At 54.3% G+C, this 24,319-nt stretch overlaps 2 protein-coding genes and 1 long non-coding RNA gene across 3 annotated transcripts in view; 1 reads left to right on the forward strand and 2 right to left on the reverse strand.

Moving 5' to 3' along the window:
* Positions 1 to 13,468, forward strand: part of BEAN1 (brain expressed associated with NEDD4 1) — a 59,406-nt gene extending 45,938 nt beyond the window's left edge. The window contains exons 3-5 of the mRNA XM_054534031.2: positions 187 to 450; positions 8,192 to 8,342; positions 11,232 to 13,468. Of these exons, the coding sequence (XP_054390006.1) occupies positions 187 to 450; positions 8,192 to 8,342; positions 11,232 to 11,571 (755 nt within the window). The 3' untranslated portion in view covers positions 11,572 to 13,468. The remainder of the gene's footprint in view (positions 1 to 186; positions 451 to 8,191; positions 8,343 to 11,231) is intronic.
* LOC134760405 (uncharacterized) lies at positions 53 to 11,237 on the reverse strand. Its single transcript, XR_010137787.1, has 3 exons — positions 9,647 to 11,237; positions 6,226 to 6,298; positions 53 to 1,641 (listed from the first exon to the last, which is right to left on the reverse strand). It is a non-coding gene; the product is annotated as an uncharacterized LOC134760405 (long non-coding RNA).
* On the reverse strand, positions 13,440 to 17,033 carry LOC100458487 (uncharacterized). The gene is given in 3 exon segments (XM_054534032.2): positions 13,440 to 15,268; positions 15,271 to 15,560; positions 15,563 to 17,033. Coding segments are annotated over 3 exon segments (603 nt in total). The 5' UTR covers positions 15,780 to 17,033; the 3' UTR covers positions 13,440 to 15,172.
* Positions 17,034 to 24,319: the final 7,286 nt, after the last annotated feature.

Below are 24,319 nucleotides of genomic sequence, written 5' to 3' on the forward strand. Positions count from 1 at the left end.
GGCAGCGGAGTGAGGTGCTGCTCTCCTTCTCCCTCCCAGAAGCAGCCAGGATAGAGTCCGTGGGCCTGAGCCCAGACCCTCCTCCATTTATTTAGGGAGCAACAGCTCACAGGGCAGCAGGGGCAGAGGAGGAAGGGGTGTGGCAGGCCTGGGCTCCAGCTCAGTGTCCTCTCTCTCTGTCCACAGTAGCACGATACAACCGCACCAGCTACTTCTACCCCACATTCTCAGAGAGCTCGGAGCACAGCCATCTGCTCGTGTCCCCCGTGCTGGTGGCGAGTGCTGTCATAGGTGTGGTCATCATCCTCTCCTGCATCACCATCATTGTGGGCAGCATCCGCAGGGACAGGCAGGCCCGGCTTCAGCGGCACCACCACCGCCACCGCCGCCACCACCACCACCACCATCACCACCGCCGGCGTCGACACCAAGAGTACGAGCACGGCTACGGTGAGCTGCTGCCCACCCTGGGGCCCTGGGACCTCATCTGATTGCAATTGCAACACAGGAGGCATCAAGGAGTTGGCAACTCTGCCCTGGGTGGAGCAGGGTGGTCAGGAAAGCATCCTAGAAGTCTTGGGCAGTCAGGAAGAGCTCACAGGTACCCACCATAATGTTCTCAGTGACATGAGAGACCCAGGTGACTGCTAAGAGAGAAACTCAGAGTGAGGCTGAAGGTCAGAGGGAGAGTGTGTCACTGCTCCCCTGCCACTGTTGGTCCAGGCTGCACCAAGGGCTAGTCCAGCTGGCGTCTGGATGGATGGATGGATGGATGGATGGATGGATGGATGGATGGAGAGATGAGTGGATGAATGAAGAGAGGAATGGATGGGTGAGAAGGGAGAAGGACTCGTAGGAAAATGGATGGGTGAGGGGTGAGGCGATGGATAGATGGAGGTTGAGTGGAAGAGTCAGTGGATAGGTGGAGAGATGGATGGGTGGAGGGTATGAATGGATAAATGGGTAGATGAAAGGATGGATGAATGAGAAAATGGAGGGATGGATAGATGGGTGGATTGAGTGTTATGCCTGAGTGGAGGGATGGAAGGGAGGGTTGAGTGGACAAATGGAAAGATAAATAGGTGGGCAGTTGCATGGGTTGATGGGGGTGAATATATGAATAAGTGAATGGGTGAATTTACAGAATGAATGATGAGTGAATAAAACTATCCCTGGTGAGAGTCAGCAGAGTGCAAATAGGACTGATCTGAGGGTCTCCCAGTTGTTGGGATCACCCTTAAACAGAGTTGGTGGCTAATTCTTGGGTGACAAGTCCCAAATTTGTGCATGTGGCCAGAATGCCTGAACTTTTTACAGAACGCAGCCACCTGACTGTGTCACTCCTGGAAGGGGCCAGCTGTCTAAGGCAGCAGGAAAAAATTCAATTGCATTCCATTCTCAGACGATTTTCAATGTCAGGAAAAAGCCAGACTCTTCCTTCCCAAATCACCATCCACAGGCCTTCAGGGGCCTCTGCCTAGGTCCAAGGCCACCCACCAGATAGGGAAAAGAAAAGCAGGACCTTGGAGGTGCTTAACAGCAGTAGGCACCCTTCACACTGCAGGGTGAAGTGATGCCAATCTCCTAGGAGCCAGAGCCACGGCCAGACCTGAGGCGTCTCCCCCTCCAAGGCAGGAAAAGCTTGGGGAAAAGAAAGATAGGAAACATTTTTAAAATAGATTGAATTTGATCTGATCAGCCCTGGCCTTTGGGGACCCTCCTCCCCCTCCCAGACACACCCTGATTAGCCAGTTTTGGGGTATTTCCTGTCCTTTTTCAGAGTTAACTGGTTAAGGAGGGGACTGATGGGTAGCTGGAGTTGGTGAACAGGAGCCTGGTAGTAATGGCCAGTGAGTAAGGAGTGCTTGCTGGATGCCTGGTGCTGTCTGCGCACATAATCTCACTGCAAAATCCTCACCATAGTCCTAGTGAGATGATAAAAGTCCTACCTTTTATCATCATTCCAACTGACAGATCGAAAAGTTGAGGCTGTAGTGATTAAGTAACCAGGTGGGATCACTCAGCCAGCAAGTGGTGGATCCCAGACTTGAGCCTAGACAGCCTGACCTGGCACCCACAGGCTGCCCGCTGCACAGCACTGCCCGGGAAGGGAGCTGGAGGTGTCGGGGAGACGCCCCTGGGAGCCGCCCCATGGGCTCAAGGCAGTGTCCGGCAGACACGTACATGGCCACAGTGGGTGTCACTCAGACCTGGATGTCGCTTCCCTGGGAAAGCTGTTAGGAGAACCAGAAGAGCAGGAGGCTGAACCTTATGTAAGACACAGACGGACATCCCGGGATAAGTCGGGACAAGTGGCCACAGTTGAGGAAAGACACAGCAGGCTAGTGGACTGTCCTCACTGTCCAGCAATGAGGATCAAAGAGAAAGTTCAGCATGAATAAAACAGATGTGGAAAGCTCAGCCCACCCAGTCTCCGCAAGTTTCCCAAGAAGCCAGGGACTCCCCAAGGAGACAAGCCAGGAGCACTCCCAGGCCAGGATGGGCCTGTCCCACCCCTGCATCACCAACCTGAGCCTGGAGAGTCCAGCGCTCCTGCCCAGAGCATGCCCGTCCCCTGCAAGAGAAACCCAGGACCCCAAGCCCTGGAGGGTGCCGGGCAGACCCAGGATGGTCAGTCTGCCGCCTGCCCCTCCCACAGCCTGGCCCTTGCCCAGCTCCTCACACTCCTCTCCAATCCCCTGTCCATGCTCCTTCCAGCCTCTGCCCTTTGCCTGGGCTCTTCCCTCTGCCCTGACTGCCATTCCCTGGGCTTCTCCAACCGAAAAAAGCCTTCCAGGCCCCACTCAAAGGCTGCCTCCTTATGGGAGCTTGTCTGGCCTCTCCTCGCACCTACCAGGCAGAGCTGGATGGGTGTCCCCCTCCTCTGTACCTCCTCGGCATTGCACCCATGCCTCCCTCAGTGTCTCAGTCATGGGGTGATTGTGCTGCATCCATGAGAGCAGGGCCCGCAGGTGACTCGCCCCCACACAGGCTCAGGCCTGGAGGAAGCGCTCCATGGGCAAGGTAGGAGCCACCGTATTTTATCCTTAAGGCAAAAGATGTAGTTGCCCCCTTTAAAGACTAGGAAACTAGTCAGGTGCGGTGGCTCATGCCTGTAATCCTAGCACTTTGGGAGGCTGAGGCGGACAGATCATCTGAGGTCAGGAGTTCAAGACCAGCCTGGCCAACATGGCAAAACCTTGTCTCTACTAAAAATACAAAAATTAGCCGGGCATGATGGCACATGCCTCTCATCCCAGCTACTCAGGAGGCAGAGGTACAAGAATCGCTTGAACTGGGAGGCATAGGTTACAGTGAGCTGAGATTATGCCACTGCACTCCAGCCTGGGTGGCAGAACAAGACTCTGTCTCAAAAAATAAAAAATAAATAAAGAATAGGAAACTGGGCTGGATGCCATGGCTCACACCTGTAATTTCAACACTTTGGGAGGCAGAGGTGGGAGGATCGCTTCAGACCAGGAGTTTGAGACCAGCCTGGGCAACACAGCAAGACCCCATCTCCACAAAAAAAATGTAAAAATTATCCAGGTGTGGTGGCACATGCCTGTAGTCCCATCTACTCAGGAGGCTGAGTCAGGAGGGTCCCTTGAGCCCAGGTCAAGGCTTCAGTGAGCTATGATCTCACCACTGCATGCCAGCCTGGGTGACAGCAGAGAGAGACCCTGTCTCTAAAAAAATAAGAAAAAAATTAAGACTGGGAAACTGAGGCACAAAGAAGCAACTTGTTCAATGACTTATCTTGGAGCGCATGCTAGGGGCCCACAGTAGTTCCCAAGCTGAGAGGGCTGAGGGATTGGCCTTGGCGCAGAGGAAAGAGATGGGCCTAGGGGCAGGCCAGCCCCTCTGTAGCCTGTGGTGGCCTTGGGACTGGTGCCAATGAATGAGGCCTCGGCTCTGTCCCTGGGGTGGGTGGGATGACTGAGGTCACAGCTCTGCCAAGTGGGGTCAGGCCTTGGCTTCCCCACTGCAGCCTGTGGTGGTGGTGACCCCCGTGGGGTTCCGGCCTCCCTGCCCCACTTCTGCTCTCGGCTCCAGCTTTGACACCTCCTGGGGCCTCGGCAGGGAGCCCAGAGGTGCTGTTGCCCCATACCTTCCCCTGGCCTTCTAGAGGATGCACAGGGGCTGCTGGGAGCCTTGGGAGGGTGTCAGGGAAGAGGGAAACGCACTGTGAGCAGCTGTGGGAGAACATGAAAGCAGCACCGCCAGGCGCAGTGCCTCACACCTGTAATCCCAGCACTTTGGGAGGCCAAGATGGGAGGATAGCTTGAGCTCAGGGGTTTCAGGCTGCAGTGAGCTACGATCACACCACTGCACTCCAGCCTGAGCAACAGAGCAAGACCTGTCTCTAAAAAAATAAAAAAAATAATAAATAATAAATAAAAAAAGAGGGAGGGGCAGTGCACCAGCGAACCCCAACCTTTGGCACTGGGCCCCTTCCACCTGTCATACACGCTCACAGCCCCCCAGCTCTGGGGACTGAAGCCCTCCTGGCTCTCTCCTACACCTCTGGCTGTGGATTCCTCTCCTCTCTCCCTCTATAGGTCAAGGTCCCTCAGATCCCACGCCTTGGTCCTGGTCCTCTCTCTACACCCACTCCCTGCTCTATCTCATACACCATCCATCATCCTCCCTTACCTAGCTCCAGCCCTCAGGTCAGGTCCAGAACTGCGTGCCCAGAAGTCCCCTGGACATCACCCTGTGAAGCCCCACAGGCACCCCAGGCTCCAGGTGTCCACGGAGGCCTGATTTCCTACTTCCTATGCGCATCCTCAGGAAAGCTGCCAAAACTCTCTTTGCCTCAGGCGAGTCGTCTATAAAACTGGTACAAGAGGATCCACCTCAAACAGTTATTGTGAGGACTAAATTAGCACAGCACCTGGCTAACAGGTAAATACATGCTCAATAAATGTGAGCTATTTTCATCATCTCTTTCTCCAAGAAAACCTGCTCCCAGGCCACTGCACTAACGTCAGCTGTCCCTGTCTGCCAGCCACCAGCCTGGCACCTCCAAGGCATTCTCCACAAGGCAACCAAAGTGACAGGACTGTGACCACTTCCCAGTGGCTCCCCATCACCCTCAGGACAGAGTTGGCCCTCTGCCTGCCCACAGAGCCTTTCTGTAGTCTAGCCGGACACAGAGAGGAGCCACAAATGTTTGAGAATGAGATGGGGGTGGGGGAGGAAGAAGAAAGAGGGAGGGAGGGAGGGAGGGAGGAAGGAAGGGAGGGAGGGAGGGGAAATAGAGAAGAAAGAGAGAAGGAAAGAAGAAAGAGAAGAGAAGGAAGAAGAGAGAGAGAAAAAAGGAAAGAAAGGAAAAGGAAAAAGAAAGAAAAAAGAAAGGAAAGAAAGAGAAAGAGAGAAGAAAGAAAGGGGAGAGAAGGAAAGAAAGAAAAAGAAAATTCTGTAATTCTGTTCCATCTCGAGCTTTAAGAAAGATCTGGTGGCTGACTGTCTCCTGTCACTTCTGCAGGTTTAGAGCAAGTGACTTCACTCTCGGTCTCTTCATCTGGTGGAAGGGGTAACCACTGCTCTCCTCCCCCAGTGGGGTGTGAGGTAGATGAGATCATAGAGATTGAGCACAGTAGGTGCTCATGAGTGCCAGTTCCTCTTCCTCCCTCTCCCAGAGCCTGTCAAGGGGCAGTGAACTTGGAGTGATGTTAAATAATGAACCAAGGTATTGGGGTAAAGAGGAGGTTTCACCTTATGTGAAGTGGGAAGCAGGGCTTCCGGAGTCCTGGACTCTTTGGGTCTGTGCTGACAGGGAAGTCAGGAGATAAGGGAAAAGAAGGGATTTGGGAAGTTCAAATGGGAGTGGAGGGTGCGGGTTTCTTTCCAGCTGTCTCTCAGGAGCTCTGCCCAGCTCCTGGATGTCTCAGGTTTGGGGTCTGAGCACCTTAGGGCAGCCTCAGTTTTCCCAAGATGTTCCCCTCTGGGAAGTCCAAGAAAAAGCAGCCCAAGAAGAAAGGGTAGATAGCAGTTTGCTTCAGCCCTAACAGCTCTCAGCGCTGCCCACCCAGTCATTCCTCTCAGGTCCAGGAAGCAGCCCTGACTTTCCCCAGGGATCCCTGTGTGACAGGCACACCTACTGCCCTGCAGGTGGAACCCTCCCTGAACCCAAAAACCCTTCCCTGGCAATGCTGGCTGGTAGGGGGAAGGGTACCTGGCACCCGAGCCCAGCAGCCCTGGTTCAACTTCCAGCCTCACCTTGTTGCTGTGTGCTGTTGTCTTTTCTTAGTTTCTTCCCTAAGTTCTTCCAAAAATTCTCTCAGCTGGTGTCCTGAACAGGAGAAACAAATCGCATTTCAGCTCCTTTTTTTTACACCATATGTTATTGACTTCATTTCTCCTAGTAGAAAAGTAATGTGTGTTCATTATAGAAAACCTTAAAAATATAGACAATATAAGAAAAGAAATATAAAGAAAGAAATAGGCCAGGCGCGGTGGCTCACGCCTGTAATCCCAGCACTTTGGGAGGCCGAGGCGAGTGGATCACGAGGTCAGGATCGAGGCCATCCTGGCTAACACGGTGAAACCCCATTTCTACTAAAAATACAAAAAATGAGCCGGACGTGGTGGCGGGTGCCTGTAGTCCCAGCTGCTCGGGAGGCTGAGGCAGGAGAATGGCGTGGACCCGGGAGGCGGAGCTTGCAGTGAGCCGAGATCGTGCCACTGCACTCCAGCCTGGGCGACAGTGAGAGATTCCGTCTCAAAAAAAAAAAAAAAGAAAAGAAAAGAAAAAAAGAAAAAGAAATAAGAGTCATGATCCTCTGTCATCTGGACAGGGCCACCATCAACATTTTTGGAATATTTTCTTCTGAGAGCTTTCTTGGTGTCTGTATATAACCCTGGAATTGGAATTGTACCTGCAGATAGAGTTGCATATCCAGATTCTTCCACTCACTATTATATGAAGAGTGGGAAAAAGAGTTTAGGGGAGTGGGAAGAGCAGTCTTTGGGGTTATACAGAGTGCATAAATTCCAACTCCATGCTTCACCACGTATGTGACCCTGAGTATCAGCTTCCTTGTCTGTAGAATGGGGATGGCAACAGTGCCACTCACAGCAGAGAAAGGTTATAGCTCCGCCCCTGATGCCAAGCCCCGCCCCCAGAGGGGAGGAGGCACCTGGGAGCCCTGGACTGAGGAGACCTCGTGTCTCAGCCACCTTTGCAGCTCCCAGTGTTCCCATCCAGGACTAGACCTGTCAGAAACTGGGCTGTAGAGAGCTTAGCAAGGAGGAGCCAAGACACCCAGCTGGCCTCTGGCCCAACCACTCACTGTGTGTTGTCCTCCAGCAAGTCACCGGGCCTCCCAGAACCTCAGCTGTGGAATGAGAGGATTGTGCTCCAGCAGCATTTCCTAAGCAGTGTTACTAGGTCTAAGAAAGGAAGATTCTGAGGTCGAATGCTGGACAGGCACAGTTAAATGTGTTTCTTAGCTGCAGGACTTTTCAGAGCCTTTGATGTACTGGTGCATGGTAAAAAACGCGGAGGAGAATGCAGTGTGGGGAGCTGCCAGACTCATCATACATGCCCCTTTTTTTCCCCAAGATACCTAAAGGGAATTGAGTGTGATTGGGGTGGGGGAGTGCTGATCCCAGAGTTCTCTGCAGTCCTCGTTCCTTGCTACTCTCCACCCCATTTTCCATGTCCAGCCCAACTCCACAGCTCAAAGCTCCCTGTTCACACCACACTCTTCTTTCTTATCTCCCTCCTTGGAAGGCTAGTCAGTTCCCTCCTCCCGGCCTTCCCCTCTTCCCCTGGTTAAATCCTAGACAAGACTCAGCTGTAGCAGCCCCTCCTCCAGGAAGCCCTCCCTGACTTCCAGACTGGTCAGGCCTGCCTTTACTCCCACAGTCCCAGTAGGACCTCTACCAAAGCTCATGACACAGTGCCTAGTGCCGGGTTATCCCCAAGGCAGGCTGCCACCACCTTGGGAGCTGGCCAGGACAGGGCCAGCTCTGCTTCTTGTCTGTATCCCCATGCCCAACATGACAGTGGCACCCACATTCTGGAGCTGTCATTGATGGATGAAGGCAGCTGCACTTGGTGAGGAGAGAAGTGGTCAGGTGGGGAATCAGAGCCTCCATGGCCCCAGGTAGACCTACAGACCCATGAGGACCGTCCCTGGATCCTGGTCTGAGGTCCAGGCCGGTGGTCTGTTCCCTGCAGTGTCAGATGGGCACGCATACAGCCGCTCAAGCCACAGGATGCGCTATGCCTGCAGCTCCTCAGAGGACTGGCCCCCACCCTTGGACATCAGCTCTGACGGGGACGTGGATGCCACAGTGCTCAGGGAGCTGTACCCAGATTCTCCACCAGGGTAAGGAGGCCTCGTGGGGAAGGGGGCATCAGAGGATGGGGCCTTGGACACAAAGACCCCCCAACTCCATCATGGGAAAGAGTGGCACCTCTCCACGTCGTATAAATGCAGAAAGCATCTGCTCAGTGGGCATGGCCACCTCCTCCCCACTCCTGACCAAGTAGGTCCCACTGAGGCAGTGTGACTTAGCAGATGTCACCTGGAAGTGCTAGGAAAGGAAGAGACAAGCCCAGCTCCTCAGGCTGCTGAGCAGGTGTGCCAGGAATGCCCTTGCAGTTTCAGGGGAGGTTCCATGGCAGCTGTTCTGAATTCCCTGGGGAGCTGCTCCTCCAGGTGTCTCCCTCAGGGTGTGGGGGAAGGCCAGTGGAGTATTTGGCTATTTCAGTGGCCGAGGGATCAACTTCCCCATAGGGAAAAAGAAATGCATTGTGTTTCTATAAATAACACCAGGGACTGGGGGGTAAAGCGGGGACAAGCCCATATGCTGACATCTGATGGCCCCAGGTGCACTCGCTCTGGAAATTCTTTCTTGTATGATCATGAGCAAGTTACTTAATCCCACTGTGCCTGCTTCTCCGTTGTTGAAATGTCCATGTAATAATACCTGCCCCAGCCGGGCGCGGGGGCTCACGCCTGTAATCCCAGCACTTTGGGAGGCTGAGGTGGGGGGATCACGAGGTCAGGAGATCGAGACCATCCTGGCTAACACGGTGAAACCCCATCTCTACTAAAAATACAGAAAATTCGCCGGGCGTGGTGGCGGGCGCCTGTAGTCCCAGCTACTTGGGAGGCTGAGGCAGGAGGATCGCTTGAACCTGGGAGGCGGAGGTTGTAGTGAGCTGAGATCGCACCACTGCACTCCAGCCTTGGCGACAGAGCGAGACTTCGTCTCAAAAAAAAAAAAAAAAAATAATAATAATAATAATAATATCTGCCCCACAGGATACTCATGAAAATGACACAGAAGTGCCAGTAAAATGCTCAGCAAGGCACTGGCTCTTCCCACCAGTGGTGTCGTTACTATTTCGGGGCCACAGGTGGTAACTATCATGCTGAGGAGGACAAGGGGAGGGGATCGGGGAGGATGGGCTGACACGGGAAATCAGCCTTTGTCAAGGGTGTGTGGTGCTTGGGTTGGGAGGCACTAGGACCTTCAGAGATACAGAGGAGGGTGTGACCAGCAGAGGGCACAGATGAGCAAAGGCCCAGAGGCAGGCGAGCACGCATGTGCCACGCTACAGAGGGCACAGTGGGGTTTGACCTCCTCTCCCCTTCCCCTGCCCTGGCTTTCCAGTCATACCCACCTGGGTTTGAGACCATCCTGGACGCCGCCCAGGTTGATGCTCTCAGGCATGTCACTGTGGCTTTCAGGGGCTCCATTTCTTTGTTTATGAAATAAGGACAAATAACCCTGATTCCTGGGTTTTCCTGGGAAGGAAGATACTGTGGGTATCTGGGGATGTGGCTCAGGGTTAGACCCGAGCCCTTGGTTCCTGAGGCCATAGCCTGAGGACACAGGCACCTCTCCCATCCCCAGCTGCCTCTGCTCGGTGCAGTTCATCTAAAGGACAGGAACAGGTGGGGCTGCTTCTGATGGAGGTGGAGGTGCACAGATGCCCTGGGGGTGCCTGGGAGCTGACTTCTTCCTGAGTCAGAGCAGAGGGTTGGGTTGGCCTCAGGCACGAGGGGGCGCCCCAGCTGCAGGCCTCCATTGTGGTCAGGCACCCCCAAGGCTGGTTGGGTCCAGTGCCTGGACAGGGCTGGGCAGGCATGAGGCAGGGGTGGGGAGCGGTGGGGAAGGTGGGGGCACGACTACGAAGACAGGGCTGATTCCCCCTCCAAACACACACACATACATGCACACACGAACACACACACGCACACACCTGCCGAGACCTCCCAGGCAACAAGGGTCTGGCTGAGCCTGGGGTCTCTGTGGCCTCACCTGCAGCCACTGAGGCAGAGACTGGCCTTAGGGATCAAGATGGGTTCCTCTCAGAGAAGTGGGGGGTCATGGAGCCGGAAGGAGGGAGTTATGCCCGCAGCTCGTGGGGACCCCAGAGACAGTGGCAGTGGGAAGAGAAAGGGACAGGTGGAGCTTGTGGCCAGGAGGACCCTGTGCCTGTGATCATGCCCACAGGAGTGGCTGTGTCCAAACTGCCCTCAGGGCCCTCAGGCAGCCCCCTCCCCGTGGGGAGCTCTTCTCTGGAGGGCCTTTGTTCCTCTCCTGCCAGCCCCCCTCAGGCAGGTCACCCATCAGTACTCGAAGAGGGAAAGGGGTCAGGGCCTCCACCGTTCCCTGCTAGGAGACCCCTCCAGCCCTGGATGAATGGCCCGTGTCCTCCTCCTTGCCCTTCCACCTTCACCCCTGCCCCAGGGGCTCAAGCAGGGGTGATGCTGCCAGTCCTTTCCGGGGCAATGGGTGCTCTTTTGCTCTGCATCTGTGGGTTCAGAGGGGCCCAGGGGACTCTTTCCTAAACTGAGAAGGGGAACTTTGGAGTGGCTGGAGACCAAGGTGTCTGGTAGCCTGAGGTTGGTCCTACCCAGCCTCTGCACGCCCAGTGCACTGCAGGGAGATGCTCCCTAGACAGTGGCCACTGCTGTTGCGAGGCTTGCGAGCCACTGCAGACCCAGGCAGCTCAGTGCTCATGCGTTGAGCTCACACCGCACATGAGGGCTGAGTCACGTCCCGAATCCAGGTCCCAGGGTTCTGAAGTCCCCCTCTGGAGGTGAAGGGAAGTAGCAGGGTTTCATTGGAGCCAGAGTGGGCAAGGCCCACCCTGGTCCACAGCCAGGACAGCTTGTCACTGCAGATAGACCCCCAGGCCTTTGGGAGAGACCCAGCCCTAAGGCCTAGGTGGGGCACTGAGGGAGCCTCTTCTCTCGTAGCTACGAGGAGTGTGTGGGGCCAGGGGCCACTCAGCTGTATGTCCCCACGGACGCACCGCCACCCTACTCGCTGACTGATTCCTGCCCCACGCTGGACGGCACCTCCGACTCAGGCAGCGGCCACAGCCCTGGCCGACACCAGCAGGAGCAGAGGACTCCGGCCCAAGGTGGCCTCCACACGGTCTCCATGGACACCCTTCCCCCCTATGAGGCTGTGTGTGGGGCCGGCCCCCCATCAGGCCTGCTGCCACTGCCGGGCCCAGGCCCAGGGCCAAGGGGCTCCCAGGGCTCACCCACCCCAATCCGGGCCCCAGCCTCTGGCCCAGAGAGGATTGTGTGAGGGACCCAGCCAGCCGGGTCCTGCTGGTCCCTACGGGCTGAACCACATTCTTTAGGCACACAAAGGCGTGCACACACACAAACACACACACAGAGATGCACACGTGACTCATACACACACATAGACCAAACTTGTATACACGCAGACATACCCCATGTACACACACAGATCTAGACGTGCTCCACATGTGTGTGAACATGCGCACATACAGGCCTACCACAAACACAAAACCCACCTGCAAACGTTTCACGGAACGTGGAGCTGTCCTGGCCTCCCGTCCCTCCTCCCGGCCTGTTAATTGTGCCTCTGTAGAGAGCGCTGCGGGGAGAGAGGCGAAGTAGGAAGTGGGACTTTCTCTTCCCTCTCCTGGGCCCGTTTGCCCCTACCCTCGCTCAGCAAGCTGCACCCAAATTCTATTCTGCCTCTGGAAACTGCTGGACCATCCAAGGTCAGCTGCCTGCCCTGACCCCTACCCCAGGGTCAGCTTGTCCTCCTGGGAGGCGGGACAGGCCCCAGTGAGGTTCCATTGTGCGCTGTGCCTATCTCTCGATTCCAGGGCCGATGAGCCACAACATCACCACCCTGCCACTTACAAGGTGGGGGACCCGGGTCTGGGGTCTCAGGCGCAACCTGGAGGCCCTCACAGCCCACTAGGCCCCCTCCCGACCCCAGTACCCTCAGTCAGGTGGTGCTAGTAGAGCTGTCTCTGATGCTGCAGGCCCCAGGTAGATGGGCAGGGCCCTCCGTGGGTGTGCAGCGGCGGTTCCCTCATCAGTCCAGCCACTGCCCAGGACTAAGGGTCTTCAAGGAAGATGAGGCCATTGCCCTTCTCCAGGTGGCTTTACCGCAGTGCTGCCTGGGCACCTCTCTGAGGCAGAGAAGGGGCCCCTCCCTCAGTCCCTGCCTGGCCGACCACTGTGGCCTGCACACGAATGGGTCAGAGCCAGACCCTGGAGCTGGTGCTGTCCTTCTAGGTGGCCGCTCATAGCTGGGGATGGTGAGTGGCTGTGTTCTGGCCTTGCCCACATGGGTGTTTGCACAGACAAAATGAAGGGGATATGCTCCCCATAAATACCACCTTGCCACCACAAGAAGACCAGAAGGCTACTCGGCCTTGCTGTCACAGAAGGGGATTTGTAGGGTCAGCCTGGCTGCAGAAAGGCTGGCTCAGATCTTGACCGAGAAACCCCAGCAATTTCCATCAAAGACCACGCAGGTAACGGGGGTGATTCCTGAGGACCCAGCCCACCGAGGGTGGCAGCCAAGCGTCTTTGAGGAGTGTCCCTGCTAGCATCGCCAGCGGCCATCACTCTGCCTCCCTCCCACCTCTTGTCCCCCATGGTTAAAAAACAGCACCCTATCCTGCCTCCCCACATTTCCATTCCTCCAATGAAGGGCTAAGACGATTTAGTAATCTCTTTCTTAAGCAGAGGAGTGGCAAGGATGGCGATCTTGAATTTTATTTTCTGTAGAGATAGCATTTCTTCTGGTGCGGAGCTGAAAGGAATCCACCCAGAAGTTCTGTAGCATCCTGCGTGCAGCCTCCTGGAGCCCCAGACTCCATCTGGGGGAGGGACTTGTTTACAAGGAGTTCTGACCACCTTAGTGGTGTACTGTTTTCTAGGCAAAAAATATCTGTCTGTTGTACTGTATAGCCTTTAAAATGCACTCCAGGAATGAGACTTTTTTAAGAAACACATCCTGCTTCTGCAACTCCAGAGAGTGCTGGGGAGAAAAAAGGGATAAAAATTCCTACCTGCTCATCAGTGTTTGAAAGATGGAGCTGAATAGCTTTTCTTGTTCCTGGACTAGGCAATGAATAAGCAACAATGTATCTTTTCTGTGTTCAAAATAAATACATCATATCAATAAAATGTAGCAAGAAGTAACACTTTGAGAGAGTGCATAAGGGTTCTTTTTTTTTCTTTTCTTTTTTTCTTCAGACAGGGTCTCACTCAGTCGCCTAGGCTGCAGTGCAATGGTATGAACATAGCTCACTGTAGCCTTGAACTCCTGGGCTCAAGTGATCCTCCCACCTCAGCCTCCTAAGCAGCTGGGACTACAGGCATGCACCACCATACCCGGCTAATTTTTGATTTTTAACTTTTGTAAAGACAGGGTCTCACTATGTTGCCCAGGCTAGTTCAACCTCCTGGTCTCAAGCGATCCTCTCGCCTCAGCCTCCCAAGTAGGGTTTATACCTTCTGAAACTTGTAAGGAAAGGAAACACTAAATAGCAACAGAATGAAAATACACCTCCCGCTAGCAATCCCTACCCATTCATTACCTCTCAAGATTAAGCACCACTGAAGCCTTGTCATTTTCCTGTTGATGTGGATATTTGGGTAGTCAGTGCCTTACAGGAGTTGCTTTTTTGTTTTAAACCTCACTGAAACTTGGCATCATTTCTCTGAGACATGGCTGGTGTAACGTCATGAGGATGGGCCATCAACTTCAGGACCTGACTCTAGGAACTTCAGAGACTACACGTTTTACTCTAACAGGAGTTGGCTTGTAGCACCCTGATGGTTTGTACTACTAGGAAAGAAAGGAAAATGGCAATGAAACGGAAATGAGCTGTTGTCTCGCCCTCTGCAGGAATTCCCCTCTTCCTTTCCATGCCCTCCACAACACCATGGCTTGGGCTATTGATCTCTTAGTGGACAGAGCCTGGGCCCCTTCCTCTGTCACATTTCCCTCCCACCAGAACGCCAATAGAGCCCACTGACATAGTCCTAGATGCCCCCAAGTGCCTTGAAAGTTGGGTGCAATCCAAAATTCAAATAGTCCATTAATATAGTCCTAGACCCCCAAGTGCCTTGCAAGTGGGGTGCAATCCTGAAGGAGGGTGCAGCGGGGGGAAAGACCGTGAGACAGGCTCATCCTTCTGGTTCTCCAGCCCATGTCCCTGCTGGACAGGCCAAGGCTGGCTCTGCCGCGCCCATCACCCCCACCCTGAGCCCACACTGCCACCTGCCGGCTCACTGCTGCCACTGCTCAAAGTGAACAAGTCAGGCCCTGAAGAATGAGGAAGCCCCTCCTCTCACCTTGAAACACACTACCCACCGACACTCATAATTGCAGACAAAACCCGTCATTTTAATCCTGGGCTTTTCTTCCACTCTTGAGATGTTCTATGAGGTTTAACCCATTCAAGTATTCCATTTTTGGGGCTCACTCCCGCCCCGCCAGCATCTCTCTCTGGACAGAGCCTGACACTTATGTCCCCCTCTCTGTATGCAAAATAATCACCCCTCTGTTCTGAACACCACTAGGCACGGCTCTGGTGCCAGCTCAGTGCTCTGGGGCTCCACCTCCTGGGAATGAATGCAGAAACTTCCACGGTGATGGTGTCCAGCTATGTGCTGCCCCCAACCTAAACCACCCCACACCGACACCCAGCTCCCACCACAAAGACTTAGGATCCCACAGGCCTTTGGGACTGTCACACTCTTGGCTTTTCCTGCTCCTCCATCCACGACATGCCCTATGCTGTGGTGTGTCACATATGGCACCACATTCAAGGTCCTTTGCACATTCCTAAGGAGATGCCGCTTGTCTGTGCCGGGGCCAAGGAGAACACCCCAGGTACCTGGGCTCATTAGAGGCCCAAGGAGATGGGAGGTGAAGCTGCATCACAGGACGGTGGAGACAGGGGCCCCAGGGCCAGACCCTGGGATGAGGATGTGGGTGCGAGGGCTTGGTTAGGGAGGTGATCCCAGGAGTACCAGATGGAGTGAGGCAGGAAACAAGGAAGGCAAGGAAGCCAGTGAGGGGGTCGCCAAGCAGGTCACCACTGCAGGCAACTGAGTGCAGTCCCACTGGTGACTCTGAGAGACAGAGTAGAACGCACCTCAAAGTGATGCCCGCCCTCAGGTGGGGGAGATGGGTTGTTTGTACTCTGATGCTCAGCAGACATTTTTGGAGGCTGCTCTTTGGAGAATGTTCATTCCTGCCCCTTGTGGAGGCCAAACGGGCTCCTCTGGCCAGAAAAAGTCTTCAGGGGAGTCACCATGCTGGCGATGACGCCATCGTGATAGTCCACAAGAGCCATCACTGGGTCCCCGTGTATGGGCGTGGCGAGGTCCCAGGTCTCTGCAAAGGGCTCCAGCAGCTGCTGCCACACACAAGCAACAGACATCGCCCAGAAGAGGGCAGAAGGAGGGCTGATACAGAGTAAGGCTGTTCACAGCCACCACGAGGAACATCCATTGTCACACTGGCCAAGCCTACATGCACATACACACACTGGGGCCCCTCCCACCAAGTTCCTAGAGACACCCCTGGCACACACTCACATGTAGCATCCCTCAGCTCCACCTCCTGTGGTTTCATGGACATTTGCTCAGACAGCTTTGGTGCACTCACACTAGTGCCCTTCTCACTTAGAGCTTGTGCATGTACACACTTGGTGTTGCATACTCCAGTGCCACTGACACTCCCACTCAGCTGTTCCTATCCATGCCCATCTGCATGTCCAAACAGGCTCTTGGCATGAGCGGTGGACAGACAGTAAGCTTCATCATCTGAGGAAGTGAATCTTCTGTCCTGGTCTCTGCTTTGCTTCACCCCACATTGCACGTCCTCAGGGCCAGAGGAACTCTCTGGAGCCCAGGACTGGTTGCCTAGATCAGGCCGGATATCTCTGGGCTTGGGAGCTGGGCAGATCTTTACCCCCAGGGTGGCAGCCCAGTTGTGCCAGCCCAACATATCTCCAAGAAATCCAAGGTTGCAGGTCCTCAGGCCCTGCCATCCCCACCTCAGCCATGCCACCACTGACCATCTCACCAGCATGACTCCTGGGGGCCTGGGACTGCCTGTCTCTCTTCCACTGCCAGTGGCTGCCTGGTCCACAGCCCACAAGGCTGGCACCACCTGAACTGTGTGGTGGAGCAGAAGGGAATCCCTTGAAAAGGACCCTCCACTCCCTGCCACTCTGAGCCTCATTATCCAACTGCAAGTGTCAGAAACCCAACTTGAATCTTCATAAGCAAGGAAGAATACTTACTGAATTGTCCAAGTCGGGCATGGCTGGATCCAGAAAGTCCGGGAACATGGGCAGGTATGTCATCTCTCTCTGGACTCTGCTGTCCACCACAGTGCCTTCATTCTCCCATCAGAACAAAAGTATGGAAGCCCCAAGTCTACTTTGGTTGGTTCACAATCCAAAACAAAGAGATCCTCTCTCTCCCAGAGAGCAAATACCAAGTCTCAGAGAAAACTGGCCCAGACATGTCCTCATCCCTGACTCTCTGAATGGCTGTGGCTGGGATTAGGGTCTCTGTTGTTTGTTTGTTTGTTGTTTGTTTGTTTTTGAGTCAAAGTCTCACCCTGTCGCCCACACTGGAGTGCAGTGGTACGATCTCGGCTCACTGCAACCTCCATCTCCCAGGTTCAAGCGATTATCCTGCCTCAGCCTCCTGAGTAGCTGGGATTACGGGCACATGTCACTGTGCCCAGCTAAATTTTTGTATTTTTTAGTAGAGACGGGGGGATCTCACCATGTTGGCCAGGCTGGTCTTGAACTCCTGACCTCAGGTGATCTGCCTGCTTTGGCCACCCAAAGTGCTGGGATTACAGGCGTGAGCCACCGCGCCCAGCCGGGATTAGGGCCTCTGGCTGACTGAGCCTGGGTCATGCCAAAGCAGCCCCTGCACATCTCCCATGCCTCCATCTTCCCTCCCGGCCTGCCACTCTGTGGAGGGTGAGGAGAAGGAGCCACATTCATCTCTCCTGGAATGGGTTTTGCAAAGAAAAGAGGGGAGGAGGCTGGGAGGACTGGAGACACACAGATGAGCAGCCTCTGCCATGTTCCATGGACAGGGACAGGCACTACCCCTCAGATCTCAGTCTGAGCGATGACCCCAAGCCACAGATAGACAATGAGCTGGGCAGTGAGTCAGGGCAGGTGCTGGGGCAGGGTCAGGCAGAGAGTGGTTGCTAAGCAGGGCCCATGGCAAAGAAAGGAGGAAAGAGCAACAGCCTCCAGCCAGGCCTGAGGGCTCCAGGCTCACTGGACACCATCTTGAATCTGTGCCAGCTCTTTCCCACGGTTGCCATAGCAGGGAGGGGGCTTGGACCAGAGAGGCCCAGCTCCACTGCCCACTGGGAGGGGCCCCAGCCAGCTGCAGGGAGCCAGCTGAGCTCCACACTGAGGGCAGTCTGTGACTTGTGAACTTACAAGACTCTCCCAAGGAATACACTCACCCACAGTGTATGGTTACACAGTTTTGTTCCTGAAGAGGAACATAAATTCGGGCAAAAGGCCAAGGTATGAATCTATGCAACTGGGCCTGAGACTCCACTCCAGGCACTGACTTCTCCCTAGGACAATTTCACCATGGGCTCCTGCATCTTCTCCTCCTCCTTACAGCCCTTCCCTTCCTGGGCTGTCCCCAAGGGCCTGAGTCATGCCTCCCAGACTAGGGGCCTGGAATTGTGGCCCAAGCTGACTCCTGTCCAGGTGGTGGGCCCAGCACAGAGCCCAGGAGGGTTTATGGGGTAGATAATCAGCAGGAAATCCCAGCTCAATTATGAGAGAAATGGTGCTTCCTGCCAGTCACACACAGACTTGATGACAGTAAGTGCTGAGTTCCAGACCTGGGACCCTCTGCCCAGCCAGCATCCCCATCCAGCTCCTCCTCCTCACCCTCTGCAGAGTGGGCACATGACTCAGGCTCAGCCAGCCAGAGACCTTGTGGCCTCTGAGCTCCTAAGCTCTGCAAGGAACTTGGGAGCTGCTGTGAGTGAAGGCTGAGTATGGGGACCCAGAGGTCTGGCTTCTCCGCTTCTGTCATCAGCTCACCATGTGAACTTGAACCAGGCCTCAGGACCCCCATGCCCCATCAGCCCACCTAGGCCAAAGCAGACCCTGCAGATCTCCCATGCCTCCACCTCCCCTCCCTGCCTGCACTGTTCCCAAAGCCAGTCACACTGACGGGCAGAGAGAGCAGGTTCTCACGAAGTCAGTCACTCCCCCAAGGACCCAGAAAATGTGAACAATGCAATTAACACCAAATCCAACTGTTGAAGGAGACTGCAGCGAGCCAATGGGGAGAAACAGGGCTGACTCCAGCATGAGAGGGCAGGGAAGGGGTGATTTTAGGCACCATGCCCAGCGTTCTCACCTTCACTGTCTCAGCCACCCTGGGAAAGATGAGGGTGGCTGGCAGTTCACAGGCGTGACAGGTTCCCCATGAGGGGAACGGCGGACTAAAATGTCCAGAATGAATGTAGTTAGTAAACAACCAAAAGCAATAGAAGAATCACAGTGGTGGGGCGGGGGAATGGGGGGGAGGCGGGCCTTGGAATGTACCAATTTGTGGAATTTTAGCTATTAACAAGAAAAAAACAAAGGCCATTCTAGGCCTCTCCCTAGGGAACAAAACTGCCTGGGGTCAAATAATGAGAGAAAAAGAGAGAACCTTGGCCTGGTGACTATACTCTTCAACACAACTCAGGGAGGCCAGGTGTGGTGGCTCAGACCTATAACCCCAGCACTTTGGGAGGCAGAGGTGGGAGGATAGCTTGAGCCCAGGAGTTGGAAACCAGCCTGGGCAACATAGTGAGATCTTATCACTACAAAAAAAAAAAAAAAAAATTGTTTTAATTAGCCAGATGCTATGGGGTGTGCCTGTAGTCCCAGCTACAGGGGAGGCTGGGGCAGGAGGATTGTTTGAGCCCAGGAGGTCAAGGCTGCAGTGAGCTATGATTGTGCCACTGCACTCCAGCCTGGGCAACAGAGTGAGATCGTATCTCAAAAAGCAAAAAAAACAAAAACAAACCAACAGAAAACTACACTGCTGGCTTTTAAGATGGAGGAAGGGGCCCTGAGCCAAGGAATGTAGGCGGCCTCTAGGAACTGGAAAAAGCAAGGAAATGAATTCTCCCCAAAGGAACAAGCCCAGTGAGACTGATTTTGGACCTCGGTCTCATCTTTAAAAGTATAAAATAGGCCAGGCAAGGTGGCTCACACCTGTAATCCCAGCACTTTGGGAGGCCAAGGCAGGCAGATTGCCTGAGGTCAGGAGTTCGAGAACAGCCTGGGCAACATGGTGAAACCCTGTCTCTACTAAAAATACAAAAATTAGCTGGGTGTGGTGGCGGGCACCTGTAATCCCAGCTACTTGGGAGGCTGAGACAGGATAATCACTTGAACCCAAGAGGTGGAGGTAGCAGTGAGCCGAGACCACACTGTTGTACTTCAGCCTGGGCAAGAAGAGTGAAACTCCATCTCAAAAAAAACAAAAAAAAGTATAATAAATGCTTCTTCTTTTAAACCACTAAACCCATAGAAATTCACTGCAGCATCAATAGGAAACGAATACACTTGGGTTCCAATCCCAGCTCTTGCTCTTCCTGCCTCAATCTCTTGGTTCATAAGATGAGAGGAAGGCAGATTTGGACAAGTGATGGGCAAAGGCCTCTCCAACCCTCTTTGACCCCAGGCCATGATCATGCCAACTCTTAGCATTCTCTCACATGAACCTGCCCTGGGCCTTACCTGTGTCTTCATTTCAGAGGGAGGTAGACAGGGAAGCCAAGTGGTGGCCAGGACCTAACATTTCTGATGTTCAGGATCAGATGAGCCCGTGTGTGTGAATGAGTAGCACCCGCAGTGTTGTGGGTAGTGACTATCTGGAGCCAGTGGTGTGGGTGGTAAAGGAATTTACCAAGACAGTTGTGGATACAGAAAGGCAGATTTATTAGAGAAGGTAGGAAAGAAAGAAAATACGTTGCAAGGTTGCAACGGGCAGCATAGCAGAGACAGGACTGTCTGCACAGAGGCAGAGGTTGGAGGGAAGTTTTATAGGATCATGCTGGAGGGGGCTACATACAGAAAGGGGTTGTGCTGCTGAACTATCACGGTGCTACTCCAGGGGGATCTATTTTCGAGTAGAACTCCAACTGGGATGCAGTTTCTCAATCAAAGGGATATGAATTGCCCTGGCCACTGACTTCAGAGAACATTGTAGGGGGCAGGGGAGTTGGGAGCGGGGAGCAGAGATCCCAGCTGTGGTGAGCCCACGTCTGAGGCAGCTCCAAGACCAAGCACCCAGGTGGCTGTCCTTCCTGGTGACTGGAGAGGCAGGAGCCCAGCAGTCTCATAGAAAGCAAATGACGATCAAGAACAGGTCCTCAGCCAGATGCGGTGGCTCATGCCTGTAATCCCAGCACTTTGGGAGGCCAAGGTGGGCAGATCACCTCAGGTCAGGAGTTTGAGATCAGCCTGGCCAACATGGTGAAATCCCATCTCTACTAAAAAAAAAAAAAAAAAAAAAAAAAAAAAAATTAGCCAGGCATAGTGGCACATGCATGTAGTCCCAACTACTTGGGAGGCTGAGGCAGGAGAATCGCTTGAACCCAGAAGGTGGAGGTTGCAGTGGGCCAAGATCACGTCACTGCACTCCAGCCTGGGCAACAAAACGAGACTGTTTCAATAAAATAAAATAAACCTCTAAATTGATTGAGATCTGCCTCCGACACTTTTCAGTTTAAAAAAAATACCTAAGAATTGGCCACCCAGGGGCAGGAAGCTGGGGTTTCTATCCAGTAACTCTCACCCTGCTGGCCCTTGGTTGGTTGAGGGTCGCCACTTTCCTGGCGCTTCCAGCCTGTCCCGCACACTAGCAGAGTATGCCTCTGCAGCCAGGAGCACTCAGACATGAGGCATTACTGGGGATATCTGGATGGGATGGTAGTGTGGAAAGATGCAGATGCTGATGTGACTGGTCTTCATTTTTTGTGGGACAGGGGGACAAAGAAAGGACAAATCCTGACCTAGGTCCTGCTCCACTGGGAGGGGCCCGGTCACCCTCCGATCTCAGCCTTTCAGAGTGACAAGCAGTGGCAGGGCCTGGCTGCACATAGCTTTATCTCTTGCTAGCACAACTTCCTCCTTTGCTTCCGGATTGGGCTTTGGAGCAGGAGAGGCAGGACCCATCCATTCCTCCAAGTGCCCAGCCTGAGCCTGACCTGGGACAGGACTCTCTCCTCCATATCCAGCCCTACCGGAGCCACCATGAGCAGGTCCCAATCCCCAGGCCCAGGCAAAGCTGCTCTGGGTGAGACCCTCCTGGGCAACATCATCAGCTACTACCAGGAGAGGGCAGGGGAGGGCCAGCTCGATGTCTGCAGGCAAGCAGCCCTTACCCTGCCTGCCCTTACCCACAGGGCCAGATGGCTCCTGGGCAGGAGGGCCCCTCCATGGCTCTGTCTGCCAAAGGAAGTGGCCCTTGCTCTGGGTGGCTGCTGTTGTGGGGATCCCAGCCCTGTCCCAAAAGTCAGCCCTGAGCTGGTGCATGCACTAGAGTTCCTGGAGCTGATCTCTGTCAACCTGCTTCTCTTTCCCTGGAGGAAGGAAATCAGGTCCCTAAAGGTAGGCACTGCCACATGTCTGAGCAAGGGGGTTTCAGCCAGGGGTTGGGGCTCTGCCTCTGGGAGAAACAGCATGCCCATCATACCTATTGACTTCAGTCCCATTTCAGTTTAAGAAATTGAGGGCTAAAGAGACAGATGCAACTTATCTATGGTCAACAGCTAGCAAATGGTACAACTGCTCCTAACCACAAGACCAGCGGTCCCCAACCTTTTTGGCACCAGGGGCCAGCTTCGTAGAAGACAATTTTTCCACAGACAGGGTGGAGGGATGGGGGTGGGGGCTGGTTTTGGGATGAAACTCTTCCACCTCAGACCATCAGGCATTAGATTTTCATAAGGAGCATGCAACCTAGATCCCTCTCATGCACAGTTCACAATAGGGTTCCACTCCTATGAGAATCTAATGCCACTGCTGATTGTGACAGGAGGCGGAGATCAAGTCGTAATGCTTGCTTGCTCGCCACTCACCTCCTGCTGTGCGGCCAGGTTCCTAACAGACCATAGACCAGTACTGGTCCAAGGCCTGGGGGCTGGGGACTCCTGCACTGGACTGTACTGCCTCTCCCAGGAAAGATGAACCAAGGAGCTCATAATAAACAAGGGGAGGAGTTGGGCTCTGGAGATCTACCAGAGAGGTTTTGTTTTTTTGTTGGTTTTCATTTTGTTTTGTTTTTGAGACAGAGTCTTGCTCTGTCACCCAGGCTGGAGTACAGTGGCGCGATCTTGGCTCACTGCAACTTCTGCCTCTCAGGATTAAGCGATTCTCCTGCCTCTGCCCCCCGAGTAGCTGGGATTACAGGTGTCCACCAACACACCTGGCTAATTTTTGTATTTTTACTAGAGGGGTTTCACCATGTTGGCCAGGCTGGTCTCAAACTCCTGACCTGAAGTGATCTGCCTGCCTCGTCCTCCCAAAGTGCTGGGTTTACAGATGTGAACAATCACACTCGGCCCCTACTAGAGAGTTTTAATTTCTTCCTGCTCCAGGACCTGACTGCTAGGCTGGGAGCTGGGATACCTAGAGCCTTACCCCAGCTCAGTCACTCTCTTTTTGTGTTTTTTTGTTTTTTGAGATGGAGTCTTGCTCTGTGGCCCAGGCTGGAGAGCAGTGGTGCAATCTGTGCTTACTGCAACCTCCACCTCCTGGGTTCAAGCAATTCTCCTGCCTCAGCCTCCCAAGTAGCTGGGATTACAGGCACCCACCACCATGCCCGGCTAATTTTTTGGTATCTTTAGTAGAGAGGGGTTTCACCATGTTGGCTAGGCTGGTCTCGAACTCCTGACCTCAGGTGATCCACCCTCCTTGGCCTCCCAAAGTGCTGGGATTACAGGCGTGAGCCACCACACCCAGCCACTTTCTGTGTGTCTTTGGACAGATCCTGCTTTGTCTTTGAGCCTCAGTGTACCCCTGATCATGGGCCAGGCTTTCCTTTGGCCAAATGCCCTCATCCACATGCTTCTCAGGAGCCCCTCGTGTCCCTCAGTACCAGCCCTTGGTCCTGCCTGGCCTGGCCCCTCTCAGCCACTCTGCTGAGGCCTGTCCCACTCCTAACAAGCTCCCTTGTCTGTTCTAGATGTACACTGGGAGCTTTACCTACTGGGTGCGATCTGTGCTTTCCAGACACAAACTGGACACCATCCTGGGCAGGCTGGGCTACACGGCCACCTTGGAATCTGAGTTCTCACTGGTCCAGGCCATCAGCAAAGAGGATGTCAAGTAGATGGTATTCGAGATCTTCCTGGCAAGGGTCTTATGTGAAGCCGTTCTCAGAACCGCGGGCATACGGATGCTTGAGCCAGGCACAGAGAAACTCGCTAGGACCCACAGCAGGCACAGCTCAGAGAAAAGGCTGGTGAAGCCCTGCAGCTGCCTCGAGGGAGTCCAGCCAGGCCCAGGTTCCGGGGGACCACAGCAAGGTCCCTCAGAAGGGGTGGGGTCCGAGAGGGCCCTGGCAGAGGGCACTGCTGGCCAGAGATCTCTGCCTATGGCTCTGAGCCTATCTGAGATCTCAACAGCCCCCAACAGCCTCCCCAGTGGCTCTCCAGTCCTCTAGGGCCCCCAGTGCCATGGCAGCACATGCCTGGACAGTGAGGAGGTCCTGCCTTGCTTCAGTGACCCTGTCTTACACTGGATTCCCTGGTTTCCCAAGGACATTTTCTTGAGAAGCCTGAAGGGAAACCAACTCCCAGGCCCAGCCCTGGCCCCTGGCCCTTCATCGGGTGAGGTGGTCACCGCCTCAGGGTGCAGCAGGGGGCAGCCCCTGGTCTCGGATGCAGTTCCTGAGAGCAAAGAAGTCACCATTCTCAGCCAGCTCTGCCTGACACCAGATCCCCAATCTCCAGGGCAGCGCTTAGACCGGAAGCCAGA

The sequence above is a fragment of the Pongo abelii genome, chromosome 18, assembly GCF_028885655.2.
Source record: "Pongo abelii isolate AG06213 chromosome 18, NHGRI_mPonAbe1-v2.0_pri, whole genome shotgun sequence".
Taxonomy (NCBI): Eukaryota; Metazoa; Chordata; class Mammalia; order Primates; family Hominidae; genus Pongo; species Pongo abelii.